Source organism: Mastacembelus armatus, chromosome 14, assembly GCF_900324485.2.
Source record: "Mastacembelus armatus chromosome 14, fMasArm1.2, whole genome shotgun sequence".
In the NCBI taxonomy this organism is placed as follows: domain Eukaryota; kingdom Metazoa; phylum Chordata; class Actinopteri; order Synbranchiformes; family Mastacembelidae; genus Mastacembelus; species Mastacembelus armatus.
Window position 1 is genome coordinate 12,011,033 of NC_046646.1, and position 24,205 is coordinate 12,035,237.

General features: G+C 42.3%; 1 protein-coding gene across 5 annotated transcripts; it reads left to right on the forward strand.

Annotated features, from left to right (window-relative positions):
* Window positions 1-944: 944 nt before the first annotated feature.
* On the forward strand, window positions 945-21,541 carry LOC113142774 (pecanex-like protein 3). Of its 5 annotated transcripts, none has more exons than XM_026328010.1 (36): window positions 945-1,305; window positions 2,209-2,696; window positions 3,458-3,666; window positions 3,761-3,866; window positions 4,059-4,098; window positions 4,261-4,356; window positions 4,658-6,406; window positions 7,828-7,957; window positions 8,340-8,509; window positions 9,195-9,252; window positions 9,383-9,530; window positions 9,622-9,779; window positions 10,901-11,054; window positions 11,357-11,389; window positions 11,509-11,680; window positions 11,915-12,025; window positions 12,165-12,256; window positions 12,361-12,470; window positions 12,767-12,872; window positions 12,985-13,077; window positions 13,193-13,343; window positions 13,705-13,849; window positions 14,209-14,383; window positions 14,572-14,680; window positions 15,011-15,140; window positions 15,247-15,305; window positions 15,406-15,621; window positions 15,801-16,054; window positions 16,170-16,400; window positions 16,633-16,736; window positions 16,851-16,998; window positions 17,086-17,316; window positions 17,426-17,700; window positions 17,788-17,957; window positions 18,072-18,478; window positions 18,611-21,541. In XM_026328010.1, exons 2-36 carry the CDS (start codon window positions 2,544-2,546, stop codon window positions 18,761-18,763), a joined length of 6,846 nt encoding a protein of 2,281 aa, XP_026183795.1. In that variant the 5' UTR covers window positions 945-1,305; window positions 2,209-2,543; the 3' UTR covers window positions 18,764-21,541. The 5 variants fall into 5 exon arrangements, with proteins under 5 accessions (XP_026183795.1, XP_026183793.1, XP_026183796.1 ...); XM_026328008.1 differs by having other exon boundaries at window positions 14,206-14,383; window positions 18,611-21,540; XM_026328011.1 differs by having other exon boundaries at window positions 9,383-9,500; window positions 14,206-14,383; window positions 18,611-21,540.
* Window positions 21,542-24,205: the final 2,664 nt, after the last annotated feature.

Below are 24,205 nucleotides of genomic sequence, written 5' to 3' on the forward strand. Positions count from 1 at the left end.
TGTAACCAAAAGTGAATGGGGCCAACATGGGGCTAACCTGGCTGACTGCTATATCCTATGGTGGTTCAAACAAAGAACACAGCAACACTGAAAATAAAAAGGGTTAGTATTTTCTAAATCAGACTTTAACCTTTGAACTTATGTGAAGTCAATAACTTTCAGTTATATTAATCACAAAACTCAAAAGGGTGGAGCTGTCTTGTACCATCATCATAGGAGAGCCCCTAGTGCTGGATACCTTACATTCTTGTATTTGTGAGAATTCTTTATTCATTTTTTGTTCTATCCATGTAACTACAGTCTCTGATGTTATTTAACATTTTTATAAAAATATAGAGTATGGTGCAAATTTTGACCTGTCCAGGGTGTACCCCTGCCTTTCACCCAAAAGAGAGCTGGGATGGGCTCCAGCAGATCCCTTTGACCCTGGTTACGGAATAAGGGGGTATAGATAATGGATGGATGGTTGGCGCAAATTTGTCTATCATGCAATGTCATCTGATCAGGCCCCAGTTCTCTGCAGCATGACAACAACCCTAAACACTGTGGAGTCAAACTGGGGGTAATTTAGACAGAGACCACCTAAATTCATAGAACAGTGGCAACTTCTCCAAGATGTTTGGGAAAAATATCCTTGAAATATCCTCCCAAGGGCCTTTTAAAGGGAAAGAGTGTTTAAGACCATCCCTAATTTTTTGTTTTGTTTTTATGCATGAAATTAATTGCTAATAATAATAAAAACAATAGTGCCATTACTTCTGAAAGGATCCTCATTTTACTAATAGTAACATTTACTAAACTTTAAAGTTTTTGCATTGTACTCTATAGGAATAGGAATATTATATGTGGTTTTGAAATAAAAGATACCCTTCCCATGACGTCAGCGAATATAGCCAATCAGCGCCATGGGAATCTCTCTCTGTCGCTCGCTTGCTCTGCGCGTGCGTGCGTGCGTGCGTCCTACATCCATGGTGTCAACTAGTTGTTAGCTAGAGCTAGCTACCCAGTTAGCTAGCTTGTTGAAACATTTAAACATAGGCACAGTTAGGGACAAGAACCCGCTGTTCAGCATGATAGGGGACCTCTTGTCACACTGCCCGTTTGTCAGCCTTTAAAGCCAAATAGGAGAGGGGGGCATTGACAAAACAATGACACGCTAGCCAACGCTAACAAAAAGTGAAGCTACAGTTTTTTGGACAGACGATTGCTTTCCTCGCTAGCATCCTGAGAAGGAAAGGTCTGAGATTTTGCCAGGACTGGATGCGGAAGAAGGGTATGAGGCAAGCTGGGCAGCTAATGCTAAATGTAAGCTATGCTGGAATCCAAATCTGGAAAACATTTAACTGTGAGCACTTTAGTCAAGGTAATCTAAGCTAGCATTAGCCAGCGACAAACGACTAGTATTTACCCAACGACCAGCGGCTGGGCTAACTTGTTGTGGGCTAACGATAGAGACATTACCCAGGTTGAAATGATGATATATGCGGCCTTAGCATTAGCCTGTAACTAGCATCAAGCAGTGTATCGATGTTTAACATTTGTCAGCTTGTTTAGAGTGGTCGCCTACACAAACCATTGGTATTTGAACAGGACCAAGTTTAGCCATCAGAAATGTACGGAAATATTCGTAAGCTAATGCCACGGTTAAAGTGTCTGTTAGCATGCTGATGTCAATCATAAAACTTAATCTATGTGGTACAGCACTGGCCTGTGAATGGACATTTGGTGTTTTAAGCGCTGTCAGCTTGTCTGAGAACTGAATAATATATTAACTGTGTTCCCAGTTGCTTTGTTTTGGATGGAAAACAAATGTTACACTAGTTTTAATTGTTTCAGTGCGTGCCAGAGTTTATGTTAACGTTATTGTCACCTTACAGAGGAGCAACAGTGTTTACGAGGTTATCAATGTAATATCATTTAGAGGTTAAGACTGATGAGCGATCAGGTTTAGTGCTTTACTTAGAATAAGTCTCATTAAGTCTCATCAAAAAACCAACACCAAGTGGAAGTCAAGAGGAAAGTGTAAAGTTTCATAAAGGAAGTCAAGCTACACAGATGTGTTATGAAAACACTTACCTCCACAAATGTTTATGTTTGTCATTTATTTTGTGATTTCTGTAATTTCATGAATAGATTATTGCCAAGTTTTTATTTTTAGTACTGAATGCAGTGTTCAAGGAGACAAACCTGTTTTGGTCTTTCTTACAGATGAATGTTTTTTTATACATTCAGTGGGTTACCAATGTGCCAAAAAGTCACTCTGCTGATTACTCAACAAGGATTAGGGTAGAGCGTGGCATCGTCGGTGCAAGGAGGGAGCCCACACTGGCACAAGAATATGCAAGGATTCTTGACCTCAACTGAGATATACATATCCAAGACAAAAAACTGCAGTCCTTGATGAAACAGTCTTGGTTAACCTGCTATCCCCAATGGAAGTGCCATCATAGACATAAGATACTGTGGCTCGAACTGCTGCACAGTTTTATGAGCTACAGCCTTGAAGGAAGCGTTTCAGCTTTTGGTTGAACCTGTAAGTGGAGATGGGTTCCCAAGCTCTTCAGATATTGCGGCAGGGTGTGTGGGCTTCACTCACGGGAGGCTGGTATGTGGACCCACATCAGAGCACATTCTCCAACTGCTTCCACCTCTACCTTTGGATATTTCTCCTGGCCTTCCCCTTTCTGCTGTACATGGTAAGCACATTTTTATAGCGGGTTGACTGCTAGTGTATCCAAATAAACAACCTCTTCTAAACAATTTCAAATGTTGCACAATGAATTTACACAATACACTGTTGACACATTTAGTGAAGAAGAAACCATAGCTTTTTAAATTCTCTAACAATGTAAACCACATGAACAGTCTTGATATTATTTTTGTTGCCGTCATCAGTATGATCTGTGTTAACATTCAGCCACGATGAGATCTATGTGCCAGTAATACTTGGGAGTTTTATCAGAGCAGGGAATACAAATAATAAGATAAACAGAAACAAGTTTTGAAACAAATCACCAATTTGACAAAATGTACATTGAAGGCATCTCAATCACCAGGAAGTCTGCAAGATATTTTGTAAATTCACAGCTGACAGTGTACTATACACTTCTGGTTCATACCAAATAAGAGTTTAAACAATATGAAAAAAGTCAATTAAATTAACATCTGGCTGTATCATATGTGGTTGTCCTGTGCACTTTATTATGTCCTTTTGTCATGAGACCTTTGTTTTGGAAAAAATGTAAAATTGTATTGTTACTTCATTTCTGCTATTTTTGGTAAGGAATTCTTTAATAGCACAGTTAGCTATGAACTTTCATGTTGTTTGATATCTTTTTTTGAAATTTGCCAGTTTCCAAATAATTCCCAGAATGCATTCCTCAAAGTGAGCTTCACTTTCTCATTTTTATATTTAGTCACAGATGCTGTCATTGTTTTTGTTTACATCCCTTCTCAGGCTCTTCCTCCTAGCTTGGTGGTTGCAGGCGTGTACTCTGCTGTGGTGGCAGTCTTTTTTACAGCCATCAAGGTGGTGAACTACCGGCTACATGCCATGTTTGACCTTGGGGAGATTGTAGAGAAGAAGCAAGCCTCACTCACGGCTGATGGCCGCAGGACGGAAGAAGGAGAGGAAGGTTCAGGTGTTCACTGTGGGAATCAACACAGGTAAGAAGATGTTTTTTCACTGAGCTTGGTGAACTGTTATGCTATGTGAAATACTGGGTTCTTTCAATTTTATGTATCTGCAACTTCTTCCCAGGGATAGTCATGTTGGTGTCGAGATGACAGTGTTTCAGAAAGTCAACTCAACACCCCCAGTGCGGTGTAGCTCCCAGCACTCTCTGTTTGGATTGAACCAGGTGTCGGTGAGGATTATCATATTTTTTTAGTCGCATAAAGTCTTCATTCTTCTTCCTCTATGGCTTCCCAGTTCTGCTTGTTATGTTTAATTATTAACTTCCTGTATGAAGTACCCCGTTGTTGCCATAACTCTATTAATATATATTCACCATTTTAATGCATTATTATATATATTTTTAATTGTCCTCATTTTTCAGGAGTTCTTGCCCCAGCTGGAGGATGCAGGGGCCCCAAAGGGTAAGCGTTTGAATGTTAAACAGTGTTATATAGTGTCTCTTCTTCTGTCTTTCTGTGCACTGTCCTTACAGAAATACATTTAGGCAGCAGATCACTCCAAGTTTAGCCTGCACTCAAAATGCACTGTTGCTTTTAGAGTAACCCCTGTCCCTTTTACCTCAGATATCAAAGAGCTAATGCAAGAACAAGGTAGCAATAATGTGATTGTTACGTCAGCTCACCGGGAGATCCTACGGCAGACTTCCCAGGACACCATTAGTAAGTCTGCTCCTAATGACTGACCAGAAACAAGCATTGTCTAATTCTGCCTGTGTGAAAATAAGTCATGCTGGGGAGACCACACTATAAGCATAACAGCAATAACAGCATATTCCATTTTAGACATGGCTCTTAATACTGTCAGGATGGTGTAGCAAATACATCAAAATGCAGAATAAATCAATGAAGGAAAACAAAAACTGCTCTAGAGCCTTAGAAGCACCACTCAAAACCCTGTTGCAGCAAATGTTGCAGCCCTCCAGAGATCTTTAATCTGATTTTGATCTGTCCTATTGTACAGGAGCTCCTAGTGTGGTGCAGTCCTGCATTGCTGCTGCTCTGGCAGGTGATTTCCCAGGGCTAATGGGCGTATCTGGAGTGTCAGCTGGATTTAGAGAACCTGGAGGTTGCCTGTCCACCCCCCCTTCACCCTCCAGTCAAGAAGATGGAGGTGAGAAAGAACATTTGCAAGAAGTGGAGGAGTTAAAAGAGCAACTGTCTCAACACAACCCTGAGGACAATGGGTTGGGAGCTTATTCTCCCCTTGGTCCATCTGCTGAATCAGAGAGCCTGGGGGATACTCCCCTTAGCCCTCTTATAAAGAGTAGCTTAAGTGAGGAGCTGAGTGAAAACCTCCTGGGTTTGGGCCTTGACCCTGTGGCATTTGCACCTGGAACTGAGCACCCAGGCAGCCGCAGTGGGGTAGCACTTGCTGCCGGATCCACGGACAGCTGCTTCAGCGCAGGTGGGGCCACCACAGACCGTGAGACGCTAAGCACTGTCAGCAGTTACCGCAGTGAAAAAACAGATTCCACTCAGCTCGAAAGTCCTTCATTCAGCCAGTCACGGCCTGGAGATGGACAAGCTTCTGCCTCATTACCAGCAATAGGCTCTAATGTCCCTGAGCTGATGGAGGATACAGCAGGACAGGGTGGCAGTGATACTGACAACCTGTCGGACAGTGTGTTACTGCGCTCCCCTTCCAAAGAGTTCTCCCATAGTCAGGGGCTAGACAGGACGCTTGTTGAGGGAGAGGATTTGCCACCTGTACCCTCTGATATTGCACAGCCCCTTCCTCTCCAGAACTCTTCCCCTTCAAGCAGTGGGCATTCAGAGGTTTGTGATTTAGATAGAAGTGTCCCAGTCCCTCCCCTACCCCCACCTCGGCAGGCCAATTCAGTACCCTCAGGGCTGGCCCTGGGCCTAGTGTGTTCTGAGCCTGCTTTGCCCATATCCTCTACCCCTTTCTTACTGTCTGATCAGCCTGCACTGCAAACCCAGCAGGTTGTGCGCCCTAAAGACTTAAAGCTGCTGCGGGCCAGCGGCAGTAGTGTGGGGCACAGACCAGGCCGAAGGAAAGCTCCACGAAGGCGAGCTGGAGCAGGAAGCAGTAGTTTTGACTGTGGCTCTTACAGGCGTCACCACAATCATAAACAACACAGAGATTACATCCCAGTGCGTAACCGATTGGGTGCCAAGGCTTACAGTGAAAGTCTGTTTGAGGACTCCAGCGATGAGGATGATGGCAGTGACATGAGTGCCGGTTCTAGTCTGGGCTCTCAGCGCCGATACAGCTCAGATGACGATGACAACGATGATGATGACTCAAGTTCCTCTACCTCCTGCTACTCCCCAGACCTTGCTAACACTGGCATTACATCCTCCCTACCCTCTGCTGCTCAACTGCCCACTCCAAGAGATGGGGATTTACCTGAAACTGCTGGCCCATCTCATTCTCGTGCTGCTCAGCGCTCTTCTAGCACAGCTAGTGCTAAAACTCACGCAAGGGTGCTAAGTATGGATGGGGCAGGTGGAGGCCAGAGCAACACAGCAGCGCTTCCTTCAACACTGCTTACAATGCCCTCCACCTCCACCCCAGCACCCCGCACTCTCACCATCTCTAAGTCTGATCTGGAAGCCCGCACCATCCATACCGATGGCTTCGCGGGAACTCATCATCATCGACTGGATTCTCTTGGAGGCTCTTGGACTGGAAGCCAGATGGGCTGGAGGGCAGGGGAACTGGTTGAAGAGGGAGCTGTGGGAGGAGGTGAGTTTACCGTGTCTTGTTCCAGACAACTTTCAAACATATTTTTTTTTTATAATTTAACGCAAGCTAAGACATTCTAAGAAAAGTTATTAAGTGATGACAACTTAAAAAAAAGATATCTCACTTACTGAAGGTGTAAATTGTTCTGACATATAACCATATTTTATGAGAAATATTGCCTGACACAGAACCTGACTGATTAAGTGTAATTGCCTGAAAGGAGTTTGATTTAGTGTTGCCATCCCTTAAAGTTTAATCTGAGTCATAAATGGGAAAGTAAACATTTAATTTACTGACCTCAAATCAGTGTTACCTTCCATATTTTGATTAAGCCTTGCAGTATCCAAATCATCAGATAAACTGAAAGCGGAGTTGAAGATGAGGGAAAAAAAGGTTGCTTTGCTACTTAAGACATGTTTTGTAATGTGTTAGCAGTAGACACCATCATTTCCTGTAACATCAGGGTATGCATTCTTCTGGTGACAGTAGTCTTACTCTCATGCCTGTTTATTGCCAGGTCAGCATTAACACATTGATATGTACTTCAAGAGTTATACCATCACTTAAATGCAATTCAAAAAATGAATGAAAACCTGCAGCAAGGAACAAATCTCATTGGGGAGAATAATAGGAAATAAAGAGGAAAAACAAATTAAACAGGAGAGACAAAATCCATGACTAGATCAGAAAGCATTCGTATGTGGACCAAAGCTGTTGTAGTCATCTACTGTTGAGGAATGTGGTGCCATTCACTTCTTCTGAAACAAAATTCAAACTGCAAAGTTAAAATGGTTCTCCTTTAAGACCATAATACAATAAGACATGGGGCCACAAGTGAATCTGTGCCCAAAACAATTATGGGAGGGACTCTAAGTGAATCCAGAATGTGGTGAGCTGATAGAAAAATGATTAAACACTTTTTTTTGTTTAAACCAGGGTTACCTACATTTTAATACTGGATAAACCTTTGCTAATTCATAGGAAATGGGATACCTTAATAAAAATGAATAATAAACTCAGTAAATCGCCCACTGTCTCCACTAATGTTTTCTGTTAAAAACCCTGAATGGAATATTTAAATACCTTTGGCTAATTTACATTTAACCCTGAGTAACCGCATAGATTTATTCTTTTCAACATCAGTATGTCTTTAAAAGCTATTCTTGGTGTTAACATTAACCATAGCTGGATAATTGAAAAAGATTAATTGTAAATATTTGTTCAGCCTGGTGCATAAAACTGCATCAAAAGTTAATTCAGACCGCTTGTGTGTCAATGTCTGTGTTAAAATGGCATGAGTTAAATCCACTAATATATAATGTGAGGTACTGGCATCCATTTTTATGCAAATTGGCCATTGTATAGTGTTTAGTGACACTATAAACCAAGTAAACCTCTGCACTGATATAACTGTTCTCCAGCCATGGATCCAGAGAATGGAGCCAAACATGACTCCGTCAGCAGTGTTAAGAGGACCCAGGCCATCCGCAGGCGACACAATGCTGGGAGCAACCCTACACCACCACCGTCCACAATGGGATCCCCTCCCAGGTTAGTCAACTAAGCAGATGGGAGTGGCAGATAAAGCTAATTCCTTGCCTCAGCTGTGCCTTTTATTCCCCTGAACTTGTACCAAGTCTGCAGCAGTCTGAACTATTGGCAAGTTAACGGTATGATCAATAGAAGAATTCATTATTCCGTTTCTAGATGCTGCTGTGTTTCAGGGGATATAATTCTAGGGATTTGCCTTATAATTAACTTTCTCTGCAACTTTTGGATAAATTAATTAACTATGAAATAACTTCAGCTACCATTCAGGGACCATGCGAGCTTCTGCAGGACTGATCGAGGTTGGACTTTACAGAATTACACTTTAGGGCTAATAGTAAATGTTATAATGACATGCAACATATTTAGTTTTTTGTTCCTTTAGCCTCCAGGATCTCCAGCGAGCTCGGACCTCCTCTCATTCTCGGACCCGTGCACTTCCATCAGCCTTACAGTTTGCCTCCTCACTCCTATTGCCTCGCAGTGGCATCCATGAGGCCTCTACCTTTGACGATACATCGGAGGGAGCTGTGCACTACTTCTATGATGAGAGCGGTGAGTCAGTGGCACTGACATTTAACAGTGTTTGTGTGTAGTCAGAAAGAAAATGGCAGTTACAGAGGGTTTTATAAAAGTAGCACAGGTGTAATCATTATTCCTTTGGTGTATTCCTATTCATATCACTTAACATCTATTCAGTGGCACACTCACACAGCCTTTTTGCCCCTTGTTGCTGTAGTAAGACATTGCAGTGGCTATATATAATATCTAATTAGGATCATTGAACTCTATGCCCTTTTAAAATGGGCTTTTTGTAGAGACATGACATTTTTTGCATTTGTTTTTTCTAGGGTAGAGCCCCACAAAAAAAAAAAAAAAAAAAAAAAAAGTTAAAATTTACCCATACCTCAAATATTTAAATAAAAGGAGAAACGGAGATCAAAGCCTACATGAGTTAAATACAGAAATATATTAATGGAAAGATGCTCATTACTTTTAGAGTCTGTATCAGAACTTTGTGCATTAAATCAAAAAGCAGTCTCTCGATATTTTTTTTTAACTATTTATTTTTGGTCTCTGTCAAGATAACATCTTCCTCCTGTGTTTGGTCTGTTAGGTTCTAAGTACATGCATTTTAAATAACACACAAATGTATCATCTGTTAGTTCTGCAAATGTGTCTGAGAATGATTCTGTGTTGAATGTTTGACATTTCTGTATTTCTTTCTGCGGTGTAACAGGAGTGAAGAGGTCCTACACTTTTGGACCTGCTGGAGGTGGTTATGAGGACCCAGTTCAGTAAGTTATAAAGTTTTTTTTATTATTATCATAAACAGATTTCCATTTTTCAGGACTATAAGAGTTAATTAGCTGTTAGAAATGCATGACTAATAGCTACAGAAAATAACATAAAATTTCACACTTGCAGGGAAAGGGAAAGGGAGAGGCAGTCCCAGTCCTCGAGCTTCACCTCCACTGAGGTCCAGGAAGGGGCCCCAGTCCTGTCCATGCTCCAGCCCAGACCTGTGGTTTTACAGGGCATGCAGGTGCGCAGAGTGCCTCTGGAAACACCTGAGGTTAGCAGTCTGTGTTTGAGGTGACAGGTTGAATGTAATGCAAATTAGTCTAAAGTCTGATGTTTCTTCTAATTTCTGACCTTATCTCTAGTTTGATCTGGATCATGAGTCTCTACAAGAATCCCAAGAAAACACTCTGATGATTGAGGAGAAAGCCAAACCCAAACAGTACTATCGCTTTTGGGTGCTGCCTGGGAAATGGCTGAGAGTACGATATGATCGGTTGGCTCTTCTGGCCTTGCTGGACAGGTAGGCCATGCTGCTAGAGTTTTGATACTCGCTTTGGTTCCTTGTTTTCCAAGAATCCTGATATATAAATGCATAATGTACATGACTCCATTTTGCTTAGTGTCATTTTTGCCTGTTTGGTGCTTTTTCTTCTGAGTTGTCAAAGTAAAAGCAACTATGGTGTCAATGCAAAATTCAGTGGAAATTAAAAAGTAGCTATTCATTTGTATTGACCAATTCCTGTTGCAATGTTGAAAAAAGAAACAAAGCAACAGGATTAAACAACACTCACAAAACTGCCAGACAAAAATGGGAACTAAAAGTTCAAGTAAATATTTAAACTTGAGAGCAAAGCAAGTCTTTTTCTGTGACATTAGGTGCACTAAGACACCAAACCCAAAGCAGTCATGCACAACTATTTGTAGTTTGCTTTTGACTTCAGAGAGCAGCTCAAAGCAAGGTGCTTCTGTCATTGGTTAACTGTTCCCAAGGGTCTTTCAAGATTTCCAAGATCTGATTGATGCTGTGGTGGTAATCTGTGATCAGCCACAACAGTTCATTAAGAATAGGAGGAGGATAACAGAATACCAGTTTTCATTCTGAGGTCTAAAGCCTAGCTCTGTCTCTCCTTCTTTGTACTCTTACATTAAACCAGAATACTCCTTCCCATGAGGGAAATCTAAAGTTTTATTACCATCTCATAAATGGGAAATGTACTTTTAGAGTTTCACCTTACAAGAAGATGCTGAGTTACAATGGTTTACTTTTCAGAACGACATTGGTGCTTCAATGTGCCTGAGGCCGCCCAGACCACCTCAAGTCATGCACAGTCATGCTCATTACCTTTTTACACGACTCATGAATCGCCAAACCTAAACAGTTTCCAATACAGGATAAATTTTAGTTAAGATGTGGCAGAATCCTGCTATATTGTGTGACAGTCCAACACCATAGTTTTATTAATTTGTAAAAGCGAAGTACCTATATGGAGTTTGTGCCTCCAAGTGCAAAAAGGCATGTTGTCCTAGTAGTTTTTGTTTCATGTCAGTTATCAAAAAATGAAAATGGTATTTATATAAAGGGCAATTAGAGAGTGAAGTGAAAACATTAAGTTGTCTGGATATTGATTTCTCTGATGCCAGGAACCGCCGTGTGGGAGAGAACGTGTTCGCTGTGGTGCTGGCCAGTCTGGTGGCCTTCCTGGGCTTCCTGCTGCTGCTGCAGGGTTTCTTCAGGGACATCTGGGTCTTCCAGTTCTGCTTGGTGATTGCTAGCTGTCAGTACTCCTTACTGAAGGTAGGCATTTATTTGTATCACAGCATAGCCCCTGTCAAGCCTGTACTAGCCATGAGATGCAAAATACTGCTCCAACAATACTAACTCCAGCTCATTGCAGTTTGTAACAAGCTGTCACAAGACCTGAGTGTGGATCTGCTGCGTGAGCAGGGTTAAACCTTTCCCACTATTTTTACGTGTACTTTAAAAGCATCAAACTAGTACATCTCCTTCAGTGTTCCTGCTTCTTTTGTTGTTTTTGTCTTTTAAACAAAAATGTATGTGAACCATATTAAGCTTAAATTCCTGCCTCTTTGTTTCAGAGTGTACAACCAGATGCAGCTTCTCCCATGCATGTAAGTACTGGTTTCACCCATGTTCACATGTGCTAAGCAGAAAATAAAACAAGGAATATTATACACATTATTATTATTATTATTACATATATTATAGGAATATGTCTGTTGTTTAACAGGGCCACAACTGGATCATTGTGTACAGTCGGCCTGTCTACTTCTGCTTGTGCTGTATGATGATCTGGATCTTTGACTTGTCTGGGCGCTCTGGAAGCCTGCAACCCTTTTCCCTCTATGGCGTCACTTTCTTCTCTGCACACTTCCTGCTCTGTGTCCGGGATATGCTCGTTGGTTAGTTCTTATACGTGACATGCAAATCAACATTGTGTTAGGTGTACAGTTCAGTTCAAAGCTCCCACTGAGAAACGAACAACTATATTTGATATTGTAGTTTTAGATTAGTATAGTAAGAGAATAGCGTGCTAATTGCACAATATTTAGTAAACATAGCTACACACAGCTTGACTTTTTTGATTTTTAATATTTTTTTCTGTTTTTTTTTTTTTTTTTTTTTTCCCCCAACAGTGTTTGCCTTGTGTTTCCCGGTGATTTTCCTGTTTGGGTTGCTACCTCAGGTCAATACTTTTGTGATGTGTCTGCTGGAGCAGATTGACATGCACATTTTTGGTGGAACTGGTAAGAACATGTGCACACAAACAGGATGATGGCGTAACACAGTGTCAGGAACTTAGAGGAGTGATGTAGCATCACAAAACCACTGGCTTGTGCTCACTTGTACTTAAGTTCCTCTTGATTTTTCTGTGTCTTCCCTCAGCCACTACCAGCCCCCTCTCATCTCTATTCAGCCTCATACGCAGTGTGTTGGTGGCTGCTCTGCTGTATGGTTTCTGCCTCGGTGCCATCAACGTGAGTGGAACAGACACTGTACATAAAAACAGTGGTGCTGTGATGATGGATGGAAGTATTTAATGTGGATTGTCTTGCATATGTTTTGTTTTTTGTTACATAAGGCACCCTGGGGGGATGCCCATGTGCCAGTACTGTTCTCTGTGTTTTGTGGCCTGCTCCTGGCCTTATCCTACCACCTCAGCCGGCAAAGCAGCGATCCCACCATCCTCTGGTCAGTATATCACTTCACATCGTGATGACTGGCCATAGAAAATCCTGTTTTCACATAGTCAGACTATGGTTTAACTTCAGTATATATATATATTTTTTTAATTCAATTTCACACAATACAGACACTGTATTGGTTCTGTGCACTGCCAAAATGTGCAAACTAGTGTGGCTGAATAAAATGCGTTCTGTGTAGTTCTGTATAGCACTGTGATGCCTGTTTTATCTGTGATTTTAGACATTAAGTTTTTGCTGTATTTCTCTAAGTTCTTGTGTGTGTTTTGTTTTTTAAAACATCAGGTCACTGCTCCGGTCTAAATTATTCCCAGAGCTGGAGAACCGAACCCCAGAAGAACCCCCTGTGGAGATCAAGGACCCTCTTCCCGAGAAACTGCGTAACTCTGTGGTAAAGATCACTCATCGCTTGCCTTCACAGGCTGTCAGTTTAAGCCAGTTTTGATTTCAGTGTCATTAATTTTAAAGTCATGTTCCTGCGCCCTCACACTGTCTCTTTGTAGAAAGAGATTCTCCATTCAGACCTCGTCATGTGTCCCCTCATGGCTGTGATCACCTTCGCCATCAGTGCCAGCACAGTTTTCATCGCTCTTCAGGTTAGTTGGAGCAGGGCTTATAATCCTATCCTGACAACACAACTCAGAGGACTTCAGTCAAGATGTCCACAGATTTGCAATGCTAATTTTCCTCATTTTGCTCACTGATTCACAGCCTGCTCTTAGCTTTGTCTTGTACATCCTGGCTGGAGTTGTGGGCTTCATCACACACTATCTCCTGCCTCAGCTGCGCAAACAGCTGCCATGGTTCTGCCTGGCTCACCCTGTGCTCCGCTCCAGGGAGTACAGTCAGTTTGAGGTCCGAGGTGAGTGACTGATTGTTCTTTTGTCTTTGCTGACATAGACAGAAACAAGCCATGTGGAAGAAATACCTACTCTGTGAACAATTAACATGAACATAAGTATCCCTGCTGCTGGATACTTATAATGGAGTAAATGAAAAAGAGTATATTATATGTAGTTAAAAAGCAAAGCTTTATTCCTTTATCCGTGTTAACTTAAGGCAGTTTTAGCAGTATAAAATAACATCATACTGCATAAAAGAGAGTGCAGCCTCCTAGGCATCCTGTGTCTTCTTCAGGCGGTCCATTTCCTTAATCTTTTCAGTTTATGTCAGAGCTGTGAAAAGCAATCATGTAAGATCATTTTTCTTTGCATTCGTGCCAGATGCTGCTCAGTTGATGTGGTTTGAGAAGCTGTATGCATGGCTTCAGTGTGTGGAGAAATATTTCATCTACCCCGCCGTAGTGCTTAATTCCCTAACGACAGAGGCTCGAACTGTGGGGCAGAACTATAAGGAGCTGGACATCTAGTAAGTCTTTTTCTCATTCTGTCTCCAAATCGTTTCACATCCATACATAACTCTGGTCATTTCTGCTCCATGCCGTTAGCAATGTGTGTTGGAACCGTAGAATGTAAAATGAATAGACATGTTGAACCACCGTCAGGTGCATTAAGTCCTTTAAGTTGTGCTCTGTCGCACAAGATATAAAAAATATATTCCCTCAGTAGTTTCACTTTTTCCTTCTCTTTGACCACTGGACCTGCCTGAAGCATTTACAGGCAACAGCTTGCATCTGAGTTCACTGTGTCATGGGATCTTATGTCATTCATTACTCCATGTATGTTAATATGTTTCACTGATTTTCCTCTTTTTCGACCTTCCAGCAGCCGAGCTCTCTTCATCTCAGTAGCAGGCATGAAGCTGCTGCGTTCGTCCTTCTGTGCCCCGTCACACCAGTATGTCATGCTGTGCTTCACCACACTCTTCTTCCAATTTGACTATCCACGCTTCTCTGAGACCTTCTTAATCGACTACTACTTTATGTCCATTCTCTTCAGCAAGGTTAGAACACTCCTCTCTTCACATTTTTATTTCACAAACTGTTAATTCATTTAACTTTGTTCCAAGCTCAGATGCAGTTTCTTGCCTGGACCATTATATGTTAATCTGTTATTCCTATAGATGTACAGTTGCTGATGGTTTTTTTCCCTTTTGTGATTTTGAATTGGTTTTTTTGTTTTAATTCTCAGATGTGGGACCTGCTGTACAAGCTGCGCTTCGTATTGACTTACATCGCCCCGTGGCAGATCACCTGGGGCTCAGCCTTCCACGCCTTTGCTCAACCCTTTGCTGTGCCCCGTATCCTTCAGTTTCAGTTTGACAGTACTAATACATATGTTTCCCACCTAATAGTATAATACAATCTAATACATCACCTCGAACTCTAGCTACAAAATCTTACATATACTAAACATTATATGGTCCTTTTTGCAAGATTATTGTATTTATTTTTATGGTATGGTTATATTTGCATTACTGTACACATTTCTTTTATTTTGCTCTCCTGTGCATGGTATGTATATGTATGTTTGCACAATAAGTCACCTGGGCTGGATGTTGATAGTATGAAAGACCTTTCGTAACTTACTTTTTCAATTGATCAGATTTCCCTAACTCACGTTTCTTCAGACTCCGCTGTGCTTTTTGTCCAGGCCATCTTTTCTGCCGTCTTCTCCACCCCTCTCAATCCTGTCCTAGGCAGTGCCGTGTTTGTCACTTCATACACCAGACCTGTAAAGTTCTGGGAGCGAGACTACAAGTATGTCTTTGATTGAATTGTCTGTGCAAGTGTGAAACTACAGTTCATACGGTCCCAGTGTAAACTATTTCCGTTCAGTGCTAATGCTAGTTTGTCACGTTTTCAGCACCAAGCGAGTCGATCATTCCAACACCAGACTTGCCACTCAGTTAGACCGCAATCCAGGTAATGCCATAATCTCTCACCACCTAATCATCTCTATTTGACATGATTTTATTTTTTTTTTTGTTCTACAGCTGCTGTTTTGTCTCGTCTTTTCTTGCAGGTGCCGATGACAACAATCTGAACTCAATCTTCTACGAGCACCTGACACGCTCTCTGCAGCACAGCTTGTGTGGAGACCTGCTGCTCGGTCGCTGGGGCAACTACAACACAGGCGACTGTTTCATCCTCGCCTCGGACTACCTTAACGCTCTGGTGCACATCATCGAGATCGGCAACGGCCTGGTCACCTTCCAGCTCAGGGGTCTAGAGTTCAGAGGTCAGCAGCAGAGGAGGCTGATGGGAGCTTGTACAATTACTTGTTTACCTGCTGGTTTGAGCATGTCATTTAAGTATCTGCCAAGGGTTTCATAGACTCTATAGAGATGAGATTGATATTTTACTACATCCAAGAAGATGCTTGTGCAGCTGATCCTCACCTGCTTCACATGTGTCCAGGTACCTACTGTCAGCAGAGGGAGGTAGAGGCCATCACTGAGGGAGTGGAGGAGGATGAGGGCTGCTGCTGCTGTGAACCTGGACACCTTCCTCACATGCTGTCATTCAATGCTGCCTTTGGACAGCGCTGGTTGGCTTGGGAGGTGGCCGCCACCAAGTATGTACTAGAGGGCTACAGCATCAGCGACAACAATGCAGCCTCCATGTTGCAAGTGTTTGACCTTCGTAAGATCCTCATCACATACTACGTTAAGGTAAACTGTTGATTAAAGGAGTTTTTTTTTTTTACTCACTCGATATGATGACATGCTCTTTAACTTTTGAAGATTGAAATAAATAATTTAAGTCATTTGTTTGTTTCTCGAACAGAGCATTATTTACTATGTGAATCGGTCTTCTAAGCTGGAGGAGTGGCTGACTAATGAGACAATGCAGGAGGCTTTACGGCCTTGTCTTGGCCCGAACTATGTAGACAGTGACCCCACCTTCAACCTGAACATCGATGAGGACTATGACCACAGGGCCTCTGGCATTACCCTCTCCTCTTTCTGCATGGTGTACCTGGACTGGATTCAGTACTGCAATAGCAGGCGTCAAACGGTTAGGCTTTCCACAACATTCACACTAGAATCACATAAGTCAGGGTTATATATCGTCATCGTTTTTTACCCTTTACCATTGAAACCACAATACAGAGAAAATGGAAATACTACATATGTATTAAATGATGTCAGTAGATGCTTGTTTCGGAATAAGACAAATGAGTTATAAACTGTAGCATAGAATTGTACAATATTTTTCCATCCATCTTTATTTCTCTGTTGTGTTGTAGCCGGTGACTTGTGAAAGAGATTCTCCGCTTGTCAACCTCTGTTTTGGGCTGTGCATCCTGGGAAGAAGAGCACTGGGCACAGCCTCCCACAGCATGTCTGCAAGGTAAGACCCTCATATCATACTACCATGTGTCTCACTGTGACCACTATCAGGTGTCACTACCCATGTATGTGCCAGTCACCACACACGAGTTACAGTAGTTTTCCTGTTTGACAGCTTGGAGCCATTTCTTTATGGCCTCCATGCACTGTTCAAGGGAGACTTCCGCATCACATCTCCCAGGGATGAATGGGTGTTTGCAGATATGGACCTGTTGAATCGAGTCGTGGCCCCAGGAGTGCGGATGTCCCTCAAACTGCATCAGGTAAGATTTCTCATGGTAGAAGAAAACAAAGCTAGAATAAAACCTGCTTTTGTCACAGAAGTTAGACTAGCTCTACGTCTCCTCCAGGACCACTTTACATCTCCAGACGAGTATGAGGATCCTACTGTTCTGTACGACGCCATCACTGCCAATGAGGAGAAGATGTTGATATCACATGAGGGTGACCCTGTGTGGCGCAGTGCTATTCTCGCAAACATGCCTTCACTGCTGGCACTGCGTCACATCATGGATGACGGCAGCGACGAGTACAAGATCATCATGCTTAACAAGAGGTTCCTCAGCTTCAGAGTCATCAAGGTCACAGCTCTTCTCTCCTCTGGCTTATGTTAGCCCTGCCATATTGTTAAGGATCATTATTATTATATTGGTTTTTAATCCTATTTTTCCTTTGTGCTGCCCCCTACAGGTGAACAGAGAGTGTGTGCGTGGGCTGTGGGCCGGTCAACAGCAGGAGCTGGTTTTCCTGCGTAATCGCAACCCAGAGCGTGGCAGTATTCAAAACGCCAAACAGGCCCTGCGGAATATGATAAACTCCTCATGTGACCAGCCCATTGGCTACCCCATCTATGTATCCCCCCTCACCACCTCGTACGCTGGGGCGCACAGCCAGCTCCGCTCTGTGTGGGGCGGACCTGTGAGCCCACACAACATTTACACCTGGCTTATCAGCAGCTGGGACAGGTACCTGGTCTAAACGTCATGTGATACATATTCACATGTCTTTCAGGGACAGTGATCATCTTAGTTCTAATATATGGCTCTCTTCAGGTTACAGAAGGGCTGTGGTGCTGGCTGTAACAGTGGTGGAAACATTGAGGACTCAGACTGTGGAGGTGGCTCCACGTCCATCTCCACCAACCCAGCTGTTCACACCACCCAGAGCACACCGGCCTCCAGCCTTCCCCAGCCACACATCACCACGGTCCAGCCCTCCATGGGTAAGACCTGAAACCAAACACAGCTAATCGTACTGTCTGCTAAACCACTCCACTGTAGCTGCACAGCTTTTATTTACAGTGTTTAAGCTACAAATGGTTTTTCTTGCATTCCAGGTACAGACAACCCTCTAGGGCCAACCCCAAACTGGCCTCACCACCCCCAACCTCTTCCATTAGCTCTACTCAGCCAATCAGAGGGCAGGATGGAGGCGGGGCTGCTCACGTCCCTACAGCGTACATCCTCTATCCAGGGGCTGCTGGGCCAACAGTTGTCCAGCTCCCAGCTCTCCTTCAGCAGCTCTGTGGCTCCACCTTCTCTGCCAGGCCCAGAGCGCTTCTGCCCAGCGAGCCTTCTGGACAACTCGGGGCACAGAGCAGGCCAGCGGGCTGGCCTCAGCCAGGGCAGTGGCCTACACTATGAGAGCCACTTTGGCAAATGGAGTTTTTCAGGCAGGAAGGGCTTTAATGGACCAGCTGCAGTGGAGGGGGAAGGAGGAATGGTACAGACCATACGCACACACGTGAGTAGGCTGTTATTTAAATGGGGTTAATGGAGTTCAAACTCTGGCCTCTTTCTTCTAAATCATATTTTTTATATTTCTGACAAATGTAATATTTAACAGCAATGCTGTTCACTTTTTTTAATCTTCTAGCCTACTCCTCCTGCACCCTTACAAGAGGCCAGTCCAACACAGGACCCTCTGGGAGCTACTCAGACTTTTGACCCACACCTGCTGACCTCAGAGGACTCCCCTACTCCTCGAGAGGAATCCACAGAGCTGCCTTTACTTGAGCACCTGCGCTGAGTTTGCACTGGGAGACCCCAAGTGACATTCTCTGCAGTGAAAGCACACCGCGGTCAAACCGGAACTCATTCCAGCCTTTGATTCATATTCTGTCAGTCCTTGTTTAACTAACTCAGTGAAACCAAGATTTGTAAATCTGCTAATGGCCCACTGCAATACTTGATAGGTTCTGGTTGTATACACATGACCCTTTTTCTTTTTTGGCCAAAGGAGTTGGACATCTGATCGCATGCCGAGCTGATGCACGTCAGATCCTGAAATGATTTCAGCCAAAGTCAGCTTTCACCATGACTCATAAGGCCTGATGATGTAGTCGTTAACTTTTTTAGACAAAGGCACTCAGTGTCTCTATGGACAACCTTTTGGTTGCAACAGTAGTGACAGGCCAGAAAGGCCAGTGCAATTATAAGGGATTTTTTTTTTTTTTGTTTGAGGATTGTTTATTTTTCTATACTGGAGAACAGGGGATCACCTCTGACCTTTCCTCAATATCTGCAGCAGCAGCTTTTTTTTTTTTTTTTGCATAACCAATCAAAAGAAAAGTTCCTGCTGTATGTGCAGGTGAAGGAAATGTGGGAACCATTAACAGCCTTGTTTTGTTCCCCTCATCCTTTCTGGATCTACAGCTGTGTCACAGTATTTTTCAGTACATACTGAGCAATTTCAGGAGCCTCCACTTCTCTGCACATTACATATTCAACAAGAAAAACACATCCCATCAACATGTCATCTTTGTCCTCTGGCCTATTTCCTACAGAGGTGCCTGACAACATCAACACTCAGCAGTTCTGTCTTGGAGCAGGTTTCGGGGGGGGGGGGGGGGACAAACCTCCCTTCCAGCCCAGCCAACATGTGGTGCTTTTACCGCTAGTTTACAATCGGTTTAGTCCGGCATGTGGAATGACTTCAGACAGAGCTGGCGCCCATGGATCAGGATCAAGTGGAGGATGATTCTAACCTGAAAATAGTGTTGTGTTGGAGTGTTAGAAAAGTAAAGCCTTCTTTGTTTTACTGAGTCCTTTTTTGTTTTTACTTGAAGAATCCCAAATTCCTCAGTGTTTAAGGTGCATTGAGTTTTTTGTTTTTTTTTTTAAATTGGATGTTCCTCTCAATAGCAGTGACCCAGGCTGCTATTGTGTGGGGAACTGTTATGTGTTTTGTTTTTTGTTTTTTCTGCAGTATGACCCCTCCCATTACTATACTACTGCTTCTGCATCTCCTGCTACTACTAATATACCCACTACTACTGCTGTTTCTACAACAGTTAAATCCAGCGTTTTAGTTGGAGCTAAACAAAGCTGAATGAATACTGAAAAGAAAGGTGGAATATTTATTTGATAGATGTTGTCTTACAGATATCTTTAACGGGATTTGTCTTTATGGTGTGTTCTGATATACCGAATTGGAAATCTGCCTTCTGTCAACTGTACCCCCAGCCCTCCTCAATTTGTTTGGTGTCACCACATTCGTATCATCTCACTAATGGCTGTCCTGTATTTTTCATTATAATTTTTTTTTTGTGTGTATTATAACTGGAAGTATTCCTGAGAAGTCACTTTAAGTTGGTTTCTTTCCCATTCTTGCACTCTTTGTGTTCCACCACTGTGAAAAGCAAAACTAAAACACTGACTGAGGGTTGAGGTAGCTCATCTAACACACAGTAAGAAGCTGGCAGTCCAACCAAATTCCATCCCAAATGTTTCCCCAGCCCCTGCGTCTTCGTCCCCATGTGCCCCACTTGTTTTCAGCGGTTGAACAGTTCTGAAATAACCTGGTGCCATAGCATTAATCATTTTACTAGAGGACTGCTTCGTGCTAGTTTCCTTACCTAACAAATTCTTAGAAGACTGATCCCTTGGAAGCTTGAAAGGGCACCAGCGTTCTCAGGGTCTGTAACGGGAAAGAAATTGACGACTTCTGCAGGAAGACTTTTTGTCCTAAGGGATCAAAAAATAAATAAATAAATGTCACAGTTATGAAGCAGGTTAAATAATGGTCATACTGATGTTACAAAAAAAAAAGAAAAAAAAATCCCCCTTTTTATTCCCTTTTGTTATGTATGTATTGCCCACTGCATGCTGTTACAGCCACGCTTGCTGAATCACCCTCTTTATGGCACTGTTTATGCCACTTTCTGCTCCTTACAGCTGAACCCGTTTTTAAAAACCTTTTTAGCAGCCTTGAGATTTCTGACAGCCATGGCTGTGAAGGAGCTATGACAGGTGAAAAGTGTGTCAGTATCCCTCTCAAAACACGTCAGTAACTCCCTCGACTCAGGAAAAACACACTTTCTGATCAGTGCTGTTTTCAATTTTCCAAAGTATGTATCCAAAGCAACAGGGAGCTAGGGTGTCTTTTTTTTTTTTTTTTTTTTCCATTTGCTGGGATTGAAGAAAGCACAAATTAACGGACAGATCTGGGTGTCAAAAAGAAATTTCTTAATCTCTGAAATTATGTACAGCATGTTTCATATATAAATATGTATTTAAAATATAAATCTATTTTATTATTATTGGATTTTGGGGTTCTTTTACATTTAAAAACACTATGTTGAGGTTTAGGGGAGGAACTCTTGTGTTTACCCATCAGAGGGATGAGCTGCGTGGAGAGCGGCACTCTTCACATTGAAATGTGCAGTTTGGGAAGAATCAACTAATACTTCTTTTGCACAAAATGTATCATACACCATCCCACTTTATCGATTTGTTTTAGTTATTTTGGGAGGGGGAGCTTTTATTTAAGAACTTTAAGTTGACATTCAATGGTCTGTACAGTTTTTTATGTGATTTTTTTTTCTCCTATTTAAATTAAAGGTTTTTGTGTCTGTTTGCAAATCGGCTGCTGTTGAGTGATTTCATTTCCCTTTACTCTGTCCTCTAGGTTTCTGGTAATTTGGAGACTTAACACTTTGACTTATTTTGTACGTTTTTTTCAAACTTTAGTGTATTTTTAAACACTATAGTAGGTCTACAGTGGTATATCCAGTGCTCTTTAATCTAATGATTCAGTAGTGTGCTGTGGATTAGCTAAATTAATGTCAAAAAGTGGCATAACCTCTGAGTTTATAATAACTGTTAATTAATCTAAACTACACTCAGTTGGCAGTTTAAGTCCAAATTGTAATAGGTATTGAGTCAAAGTTAAAATTATTTTGGAATATGTAGTTCTCTTTCATAGCATTTTCTTTTATGTCTAACACCTTCAAAGACATTAGCAGATCCTACTGCACTGTGCCAGCCAGGATTGACTGGAGCTACGACCGGCAGTCTTTTAAAAGCCTCTTCTCACTGTGAGCAGAAATTCCAACACCTGTCAATCCTGAACCAGCATTAACTGTCCAATGACATGAGATTCAGGGATTTAGTTGTCTCTATTGCTGCTAAGGCATTTTATTGCATATTACACTAATACTACTATTTTTCATGACATTTTATTCCTCCATTCATTATCTATACCTGCTTGTTCCTATTTAGGCTCACAGGGATCTGCTGGAGTCTATGACATTCTATAAGTCATAATTTTCAGGTAGGATTATATTAAGGCATAATTTTCACCACATACTATAAACTAAAGCATATTTTGCATGTCGTAGTGTAGTAGAGTTTTCATATAATTTTCACCAAATACTATGCTAAGGCATGATTCTTATGATAGGCATTAAAATGCATAATTTTCATAACATAACTCGAATTACTGCCATTATGGTTCTGCCAACCAGCCCAATTACACATCACATGCCTCACTATCTGTAAAACACCACTGACTATGAGACTTCCCACATTGAATAAATTCCCTGAAGGCATCCCTGAGATATCACGTTCAAAAATATGCGACAAAAAGATCATTCCTGCAGCTGCAGTCATAGTATGGAGCCATAACAATGACAGTGGATCTTTGTGTTAAAAATCACACTTGGAGCTAAAACAGAAGATTGGTATTGAATCATTTGTACTGAAAAAGAAAACTTTGACTTTGATAAAGCTGTTGATACTAAAATAAATTACAATCTTTACAATTTTTGTTGTAATTTATTTATTTATTTTTCCAAAGCCAAAGTTTTTTGTTTTTTTCAGTTTCACTCCAGTGTCACTGTTTGGAGGGGAGGGCTCTGAGGCCTGGGGCCAAGATGAGCATAATATTCAGCAGCTGCTGAATGTGGTGCAACATTTAATAAAAATAATAATAATTATTATTATTTTACTTGGGAGTTGGCAGAGACCAAAAACAGCTGAGAGACTTACGTTCCTCAAGTCTAATCACAGTAAGAAAAATCAACTCCACATAATTATCACAAACGTGTGACAAATGTGTCACTGACACTTCTCAGGGGACATCCACCAGTTTCACACTCTCTCACACACACGCGCGCGCGCACACACACACACACACACACACACCGTCTGTTCAGGTGTTTGATTCACTTTCAGTTCAGTTTGTTTACACAGTACAGAAATCTGGCTGAGTTTATTAGCCAACCTAAAGTTTGAGAGTCCAGAGTGAGGACCTCAGTCTAAAGCGCCTCTCCGCAGTTTCCCTTAGACCTGTCACCGTCCCCCTAAAAACCCCCACAGACACTGTGTCTGCTCCTCGACCATATAAATCATATAAACCAGAAGTTAACACAACTGGAGCTTTTGATAAAAACCTCATGAAAATAAAGACTGACTCCTGTTACTGAACTGGTCTAAATCTCTGTTAGTGCATGATTTGATAAGTGACTTCCTCTGTCTGAATGAAACCTGGCTGCAGCAGCATGAATGTGTCAGTCTGAATGAATCAGGCAGAGGTGGAGCAGTAGTTTCTGTTACTGTGCACCGTCCACCTGTCCCTTTATCAGGGTTAATAACTGAGTCTCTGCGTCCTGGTCCTCACTCTGGACTGTCAGACTTTAGGTTGGCTAATAAACTCAGACTTCTAGAGATGGGTGTCCCTCACTATCAGACCAGGTTTTCTTCAGAAAGTGGCCCACTTGTCTATGAAGCTCACATCGTTTACAGACAGCCAGAGACCGAACAACATGTGGCTAAACATGTGGTCCATGGTCAGACTGGGGGAGGGGTCCAGAGAAAACTAGTCTGAGTGTTTTAGCAAAGTTACAAACTGACTCTACATTCATTTCACGTGTCTCTGCTGCCAATAAGAACAACAATCTTACCTCATTAACGATCAGTCTCGGTCAGCAGCTCCAAACCGGATCCGATGTGGTCCCAGGGAAACATCTGACTGCAAACGTGGACAGGCAGGTGAGGAGCCGCGTCCAGCTAACAGGCTCCACACCCGCTAACGGGGCTGGGCTCGCTGGATGGTCTTGGTGCTCCCCAACACTAGCAGACCCTTAACACTCATTACAGATCTCCTTCTGACCAAAGGAGGCAGGGGAACAACTAAACACGTGGCCACGCTAGCAGCTAGCTGAGCTAACTGTTGGCTAACGAGCCAGAA